General features: G+C 39.4%; 2 protein-coding genes across 2 annotated transcripts; one reads left to right on the top strand and one right to left on the bottom strand.

Moving 5' to 3' along the window:
* The first annotated feature begins 1,317 nt into the window (after positions 1-1,317).
* Positions 1,318-4,151, top strand: LOC124153713. Its single transcript, XM_046527042.1, has 3 exons — positions 1,318-1,649; positions 3,393-3,555; positions 3,680-4,151. Exons 1-3 carry the CDS (start codon positions 1,463-1,465, stop codon positions 4,080-4,082), a joined length of 753 nt encoding a protein of 250 aa, XP_046382998.1. The 5' UTR covers positions 1,318-1,462; the 3' UTR covers positions 4,083-4,151.
* Positions 4,152-7,973: 3,822 nt separating this feature from the next.
* Positions 7,974-8,766, bottom strand: LOC124153706 (protein ANTAGONIST OF LIKE HETEROCHROMATIN PROTEIN 1-like). Its single transcript, XM_046527030.1, has 2 exons — positions 8,403-8,766; positions 7,974-8,314 (listed from the first exon to the last, which is right to left on the bottom strand). The coding sequence occupies exons 1-2, from the start codon at positions 8,720-8,722 to the stop codon at positions 8,029-8,031; spliced, it is 606 nt and encodes a 201-aa protein (XP_046382986.1). The 5' UTR covers positions 8,723-8,766; the 3' UTR covers positions 7,974-8,028.
* Between the last annotated feature and the right edge of the window lie 206 nt (positions 8,767-8,972).

Here is an 8,972-nt window from a genome sequence, read left to right as displayed (position 1 = left end):
AGCATAGCAATTAATCATTTTTAAAAGAGGCTGAATTAGTTACAACATATTTTAAAACTATTTTAAAATCTATATTTCATAGCTTATACAAGAGTAGGACATATTTTAAACTTATGTTAAAATCATTTTGAAATGGTGAAAAAAAGATTTGTAACGTTGAAACAGAGAAAGCTAATATGTTTTCAAAATGATGTTAAAATCATTTTAAAATGTTCTCGCAATATATTTTAAAATAATTTTTACATAAGATTTTGCTACTTGGGAATTCATCGGCTAAACACATTATTTTAACGCATATCTGGTTATACAGACGTACGCTAAGTTTTCATTGTTTTCAGCCCGTAATTAACAGTTTTTACGTTCGAAAATCAAAATTCCTTTCGTTGAGTTTTTTTTAAGTACATCATTTTGATGGCTTGGCTATTTACAAAATGACGCGTTGATAATGTACTTTTAATGTAATCCACGGGAACATCAGAGCAAAGCTTCACCCGATGTGCAGTGTGTACACGGCGGAGCTTTATGCCATAAGGACAGCTCTAGAAGCCCTAGATGACCACGGCGGCTCCTTTGTGATATGCACTGACTCCAGGAGCTCGCTACAAGCCATCTCTGGCTTCTCACCCGTGCACCCGATCGTGCAAGAAATACACTCTCTCCTGCTGACCCTTTCGAGAAAGGGTTTGAATATCCATTTTCTGTGGGTACCGGGACATGAGGGGATAGCCGGGAATGAGATAGCAGACGCTATGGCCAAGGAAGCTCTGAATAACGAAGTTCTAGTCTCAACGCTGGTTCCCCACGAGGACTTACGAGCATCTCTAAGAAACGTGGTATTTGGAAAATGGAGGGAGTCATGGAGGATTCTAAATAATAACAAGCTCCGTGGCATCAAGGACACGGTAGCAGCGTGGCCCTCCTCAGCTCGTAGTAATCGGAGAGAGGAAGTAGTACTTACACGATTGAGGATAGGGCACAGCCCCCTGACCCATGCGTATCTCTTTACTGAAGAGAAGGAACCTCCCCAATGTGGGGATTGTAAATGTCCATTAAGTATTAGACACATCATGCTAGATTGTGTTAAGTACCGCGAAGCGCGAAGGCGAAATAATCTAGGGGGAGACCTAAAAACCCTTTTAGGAGACCACCCTACCAACTTAATCTGTACATTTCGGTTTCTCAGAGAAATAAACATTTTTAATAAAGTCTAATTATGTACACTTTCAACGAAGACATCAGATGCATTAGATTACTTTATACATAACAATTGTAATTAAATAGCACAGTAGTGGTGCAAAATGACCTTGCCGTCGACGCACCCTAAATCCAAACACTACTACTACTATTTAATGTAATAGCACTTGGATGCTGTTTAATACAACATTTCTTCACAGCTACTTCCTAATCTGTTTTGCGAGTTTCATGTGAAGTGAGGTTGAAATTTAGTGTATTTAAGGATAAAATGGAATTTATGCATCGAAAATTTTGCACTACATCCATTTTTATATTTCAGATGGAGAATGACGAGTTACTAATTGATCTGGTAAAAAACTACCCGGTGTTGTACGACCGGAGCAAAAAGGAATTCCGGGACACTTCCCTGAAAGACAGGGTGTGGGCTTCCATAGGTGAAGTCTTGAAAGCAAGTGGTAAGTTAATTTTTGTTTTACTTCTTGGCAGTTTTTCATTTCACTGGAGGATTTTTACCATTGGAGTCAATGGTCGATTCGCTATCTTTCTTGTAAACAAAAAAACGGATCATTGGTCCTTTTGGGTCGTATAGTTGTTACACGTCCTAGATTTCTCAAATAGCTGTAATACATAATAATATATTGAATTGGTAACAATTATCAGCAAAACTTAAATACTTATACATGCTTTGTGTCATAAATGTGCTAGTAGCATAAATAACTTGAAGCAAATATACCCTAGAATGCATATATGTTTTTTTATCATCACCATGCTCTTTAAGAAGTTAATAAATGGGCTCAATAGCAAGTGTAAGACTAACAAACATTTACAAGTGGGTGTTCATTATATAGCTTATGACGTAGGAAATGACTATCCTTTTCTGACAGTTGTGGTGAGAATGTAGTGACTACATTCTCACCACAACTAAACATTTGAAGAGAGATCTCATCATTAAATGTTGGTATCAACTGCGTCAGGCATGTAAATATGTAGGTTGTATTTAGCTTACACTATAGGGTATATTTATATTATAGGTAGGTTATATTTATATTTGACTTATGTCCCTCCCTTGTCAGGAAAATTTCCAAGTCTTTTTGACTTTTTTTCGTCCTGAACTTGTATTAATGTGATCTAGTGCAATAAGATTTCGTCGAGTGCTCATCACATGGTATACAAGCATGAAAATCCTGAAAAAACCTGCTTTACTAGGTACCTCTGAATGTGTGAATTCTTTTGGTAGATAAATAAAAATAATCAAGTCTGTTGCATGTCAGAGTACTAATTGAGATAGTTGAGCAGGATTTCAGCATATCTCTCAATGTGATCAAACATCATTGCTGTAGTCAGTAGATGATGTTTTGTTTGGAAATAGAGTGCAACCGACGGATTTAATTTGAATATCTTGAAAACAAACTACTGCTATTAAATAATTATACTCCTTTAAGCACTAAAAATTATAAAATGTCCATCTCTTTCCAACAACTAAAACAAAATTCATGGGTCTGATCATTGAAGACTGGAACTTGGTCTTTATATGTCAACAATCTATCTGTAAAATTATATGTGGTCCTGTATGGACTAAGGTTTTTAAGAAACTTTCTATCCCATGGGGTACTTATGACCTTGTTTAATTTTAACTTCCTGAGTATAGTTAATTATGCCATATATTCTGGGGATCAGCAGTTACTTTCCTAAGCAAAGAGTTTCTCCGGCAGAAGAGGGCATTAAGAGCAATTATGGGTAAATGAAGAAGATAAGATGCATGTTGACCACTGTTTGATGAGCTGGAACTTCTCATTGTTCCATGCCTATACATATTTTAATTGTGTATGTTAACACAGCTCAACCTCCATAGGCTCGAGACAAATCAGGAGATATTCATGATAACTTAACTTAGTCACATTAATATGTGTACATGACCCTATTATGATGCTATGTACATTTTGGAAATATATATTTTGGTTGCCTTACTTCAATGGCATGTTCTGTATCCATGTTTTGTGGCACTCTGTAACATGATCTTCTGGATAAAAAATATGATAATTATATTAACCACTATGCAAGGCATTTTCGACCAATTTTACTAGATCTTAAATATTCTAGAGGGGTTTGATGTTCATTAATTTACTGGAAACTAAATACTCTTCATGTTCTCTTTCCTGGTCCTTTTAATCTATTCAAATCATGCATATCTCTTACAGCTCAGGATTGCTCTTTACGTTGGGGGAGCCTTCGTGATCGCTTTGTCCGCGAGTTAAAGGCGGATTCTACTGGATTACCCTCTGGCTCTGGTGCCATGCCAAGAAGGGGATGGCCACTTAAGGAGGCAATGATGTGGTTGCAGCCATTTATCAGGGCTCGGAAGTGAGTGGAATTTAGTAATCTATGACAAATGCCTGTTGTTACTGTATTATAATGAATTATGACAAATCATGAATCACATAGCGATATGAGAGCATTATCTATGTCATTTGCTTCAACTTTGCAGGACCTTTGGCAACTGCAGGGACCCTATTAACTCCCCTCTGCTCACTCTTTCTGATTCCCCAGAACTACCACCTTCTCCTAAACCCTCTTTACCTCTTTCTTCACCCACTTCATTCGAGCTTACAGAATCTTCTAGTCCCTCATCTGCTTCCTTAACCATCCCTGTCTCCGCACCATCACCTGATACTATTTCCATTGGCTCCCCTTCCCCTAAACATATACCTCAGTCTTTTTCTCCCTCCCCCGATACCTTTAGTTTGAGGAAAAGGAAACAGGGAGCTGACTTGCTGACTTGGAGACTGCACTTGTCAGCAGCCTCTCAGAATTTTCTTAGTACCTCTCTGAGAAGAAGGCGAAAAAGGATGAGAAAGACGAGAATGACTTGTTTTGCCATAGCCTGTTGAGCAATTTAAGAAGGCTTTCGAGCAAGCAGCAGAATGAGGCAAAAAGAAAACTTCTGGAAGTTATGTATTCATTTGAAGACCAATAAATTATTCTCTCAGAATGTGAATCTCTTCATCTTTGATAATATGTCAGCCTACCATAATACCTGCTAGTCATAATTCTATTTCCAGGTTAATATTCGTTCTGATATTTATAGCCTTGTGTCTGTTATCCTCCTATTTCCTGTACATATAGCAAAAATTGCTTAGCAGGATAACATCACTGCTCAGCAAACGAATGAAGAAGCCTGATTGCCTTTGATATTTATCCTTCACAATTCTTAACCAGTTTTCCATTTCTCTCAGTGTATTTCTGCCACTTATTTTCTGTAGAAGCAACTAATAGCTTGTGGTCTGCGCTCTGCAAATTATCAACCATAAAATATAGAAGTCTTCCCAATTTTACTTTATGGCATCATTTGTGGATGTCAGTAGCATGGTACAAGCATATGTGTGTCCCCATACAACTTTGCAGCTAACTCTAGCACCCTAAACCTAAAGTAATAATCATCTGACAATTGAATGAAGAAGATTAGCAGCATTTTGAGGTAACAGAATGAGTAAAGAATGTATTTGCTATTTTGAGGACTAAGAGTAGAGTCAAAGTTTTCCATACAATAATTGTCCCCTCAATAATGAATAACTAGAAGCAGATCTGGTAGACAGGCATGTATTAAACATAAAATGAAAATCATACAAGGAAATGTTATTAATGAACTGCCTCACAACAGGCAACATAGTCAAATAAATGTAGGGGATAGTGGACCACAGTGATACAACATTCACATTATTATTTTCAAATGGATACAATGTACCTTGCTGTGTTACCATTCATCTATAAAATGAAACGAAAAGCAATGCAAAACTAGAAAAATTAACCACTCCGTCATAATAGTCAACATAGTAAAATAAATGCAGGGGATAGTGGGCCACAGTGAGACAACATTCACATTATTATTTTCAAATGGATACAATGTACCTTGCTGTGTTACCATTCATCTATAAAATGAAACGAAAAGCAATGCAAAACTAGAAAAATTAACCACTCCCTCATAATAGTCAACATAGTAAAATAAATGCAGGGGATAGTGGGCCACAGTGAGACAACATTCACATTATTATTTTCAAATGGATACAATGTACCTTGCTGTGTTACCATTCATCTATAAAATTAAACGAAAAGCAATGCAAAACTAGAAAAATTAACCACTCCCTCATAATAGTCAACATAGTAAAATAAATGCAGGGGATAGTGGGCCACAGTGAGACAACATTCACATTATTATTTTCCAGTTGATACAATGTACCTTCCTCTATTACCCTATATCTAGAACATAAAACGAAAAGCATTGCCCTGATAAAAATAAACTCCTCCATTAAGGAGAGGTTTACCCTCCATTGAGGGTGCAGGAAGGATAGGTGTACCCTTCAGCAAGGGTACACGAAGGCTATTTTAGAACATCGGTGGGTACGCCCTCTCCTTCCTGGAGGGTACGGGAAGGGTTTGGCCAGCCTCGATGAAGGGTACAGGAAGGATAAGTGTACCCTTCCTGTACCCTTCAGCAAGGGTACAGGAAGGATATTTTAGAACATTGGTGGGTACGCCCTCTCCTTCCTGGAGTGTACGGGAAGGGTTTGGCCAGCCTCAATGGAGGGTACAGGAAGGGTAGGATTAATATAAAAACTAAAAATCCATAAATTAACATAAAAATTTAAAAAATCGCTAATAAACTAAATTAAACGAATGGGGATGAGTTGCAACAGTGATTTCTAAAGTTATAGGGCAGAAAAAAAAGGCCTGCACATGGTCTTGAACCCAGGACCAACACATTAGAGGATCATGAACTAGTGATTTAACAACCTCGGCTATCGAGGTACTTGCCAAGGATAGCTTCTAAACGGAACTTATGCTACAAAATCTTAAGATGAGAATCGCACCCGGGCCTATGTGGAAGAAAACTGTGACTTTTTTCTACGACACCTATTTCGTTTCAGAAAATAAGATCGGCATTCAAATACTGAACATCACTCTAGCAATGTCTCATTGTCAGCCACACAAATAGGTTACATCCTAAAACGTGAATGGAAGAACTTCAAAATGAGCTTTTTTCACACAATTATAGAAACTATTGTGTACAGTGTCGTAGTCGGGAATTTCGTTTGGGGGGGGGTCCAAAACCAGGTGGGGAAAGTTTTGAAAAACAGGATAGTAAATATTGGGATTCAACTTATTCAAACACTTTTCATAATCGAAAAAACTTCAATAGTCAAAGAAATATTTTTTAAATTCATTATTTTTCAATATTTTAATTTCTTTTATGAAGGAAAACGATTGTGTTTTTATACTTCGGGGGGGCGGAGGGTCCGAACCCTCCGGACCCCACCCATGGCTACGCCACTGAAAACTGTATATTATTGTTTTCCTTAAGGAAATTTTAAAGATTAGTTGTGCAGCCCGTCTATCTTTGCTTTCAAAGACTGCTTACGTTCTTGTACGGAACTCAATACTCTTTAGCAGGTGAAAGTAGCTGAGGAGACACTCTCACGATATGTTTTCCTCAGTTATAAATGCTAAGTCCCAAGGAAGGGTAGACTAAGGATTTTTCTCTCCTTCCCTTACCCTTAATGGTGGGTATAGGAAGGGTAGATGGATGGTAAGGGAAGGAGTTCCAAGGAAGGGTACACGAAGGATTTTTCTCTCCTTCCCTTATCCTTAATGGCGGGTAGAGGAAGGGTACACGGATGGTAAGTGAAGGAGTTCCAAGGAAGGGTACACGAAGGGTTTTTCTATCCTTCCCTTACCCTTAATGGTGGGTAGAGGAAGGGTACACGGATGGTAAGGGAAGGAGTTCCAAGGAAGGGTACACGAAGGATTTTTCTATCCTTCCCTTACCCTTAATGGTGGGTAGGGTGTGGGTCGTGCAAGGGTAACTACCCACCATGAAGGATGCTACCCTTCCTGTACCCTTCCTGTACCCACCACGGTGGGGTTTATTTTTATCAGGGTGGTAAACTTGAAAAATCTCATAGTGGCCCACTCTACCCTACATTTCTTTGACTATGTTGCCTATTTTGAGGCAGAATAAAATAGAAAGTAACTTTGATGTGGGATATGTGGATACATAACATTTTCTACTACATCAGTTTATGCTGGTTCCCTTGTGATATTGCCAAGGTACCTCTCCCTCCCTTTTAATGAAATAATTAGCCAGCATGTCCCTGAGTTCATATGCCACCCTGGTGGCTGTATTGGCCCCTAATCTCCCAACACCTCTCAATGCTGCCATCTCCAGTCGCCAGTTTCCCTCATTCACCACACCATTATTGTCGGAATGAACATAATTTGGGGGACAATAAAATCTTGAGCCACAAGTTTCACTTTTGTTAAAGTTATGAAGGCACACACAAGCTGACACATATGCCTCCACAGTATCAGGCTGCGCAACCATAACACTTCTAAGAATTCTCCACCTCGAAGCTAAAATACCAAAGGCATTTTCTATCGTTCTCCTGCCCCGAGAGAGCCTGAAGTTAAAAATAGATTTTTGCAGGCTCAGGCTCCTTCCAGGATATGGCCTCATCAACCACTTCCGTTGAGGAAAGGCAGCATCTCCCACAAGGTAATATAGCATCTCGTGGGCCATACCTGGAATTACCTCAGGAGAAGGGAAAACAATGTCACCTGTTTCCACAGCTCCACCGATAACCCTTGAAAATATTCCTCCATCACTTTGGGAACCTGAAATTAAAAAATATATTTCAATACCACTGCGGGTGAATGTTGATGTTACGGCAACAGGGTCATCTTTATAACATTTGGTTCGATCTGAGAAATTACGAACCATATGCTCCAATATCAATGAGCGTGAAGTTGTATTCAGCATCACAGGCGGCCATCAACACTATGCTATGCGTTTTTTTTATAATTAAAAAATAAACTTCCAGCATTGCTGGGTGCCTGTATGGCAATATGCTTGCCGTCAATAGCACCAACGCAATTGGGGAGGTTCCATTTTGAATAAAAGCCGTCTGCAATGCGTCGCCAGTCTTCCTCCTGAGGTCTCTTCAAATACTTTGGAGAGAGAGCTCTCCAAATGGCTTGGCCTGTCTCCTTCAGCACCTTTTGTGCAGTTGACTTAGCCACGTAGTACTCCCACCCCAGTGCACTTGTGCTACCTCCATGTGCCAAGTATCTTTCAATGTTAAAATTAACACGGTATAAATATAAACATCACAATTATAGGTACGAGAAGACTGCCACGTAATAACGCAAATACTTACTTAAGAGTCATCGCCAGTCTCTGACCAACGGAAAGAGCTTTCCTCTGGCTTCTTTTCTTGAGCAACGGAGTCAGGAGTTTCACTAATGTGTCGAATTGCCTTCGACTCATCCTTGTGTATTTAAAAAACTCCTCCTCGTCCATGGTCCGCATAGCCGCGAAAATGTTGGAATATGCCCCTCGTTGCTCCCGGTCTTGATTAATTGGCCTAACCCACCATCTCCTGTTGTACCACCGTTTTCTTCTTTTGTACAGCATGTACCCTGATGTCATTAACATGATACCAAGGTACATGGCCGTATCCTCGTCGATTTCGAACATTCTTCAAAAACTCTTCCTACACACAAACGAAAACACTGAAGACCACAAACAAAACCACTGCGCGGGCGTTAGTCAATTTTCTTTCCGGCTACGGGCGCCACGGGCCACGGGAACGTCAATTGTGACCGCACAGTGGCGTTACCCGTCTCACGTTCTCCCGGTTCCCGTAACCGTTTCACGTTAGCGTTGATTGTGTCCCAGCCTTAAAAGGATTTTGCATCTCCTTGCAGTAATTCACCAAGTACTTTTT

This window comes from Ischnura elegans, chromosome 1 (assembly GCF_921293095.1).
Source record: "Ischnura elegans chromosome 1, ioIscEleg1.1, whole genome shotgun sequence".
Classification (NCBI taxonomy): domain Eukaryota; kingdom Metazoa; phylum Arthropoda; class Insecta; order Odonata; family Coenagrionidae; genus Ischnura; species Ischnura elegans.
Note: the sequence above shows the minus strand (reverse complement) of the source record. Positions and strands in the feature narration are given on the sequence as shown.

Coding starts and splice junctions, on each gene's coding strand:
- LOC124153706 (XM_046527030.1), bottom strand. CDS start 8,722: ATGTTCGAAATCGACGAGGATACGGCCATGTACCTTGGTATCATGTTA. Junction 8,315..8,402: donor AGACTGGCGATGACTCTTAA/GTAAGTATTTGC, acceptor TAACATTGAAAG/ATACTTGGCACATGGAGGTA.
- LOC124153713 (XM_046527042.1), top strand. CDS start 1,463: ATGGAATTTATGCATCGAAAATTTTGCACTACATCCATTTTTATATTT. Junction 1,650..3,392: donor TGAAGTCTTGAAAGCAAGTG/GTAAGTTAATTT, acceptor TATCTCTTACAG/CTCAGGATTGCTCTTTACGT. Junction 3,556..3,679: donor CCATTTATCAGGGCTCGGAA/GTGAGTGGAATT, acceptor TCAACTTTGCAG/GACCTTTGGCAACTGCAGGG.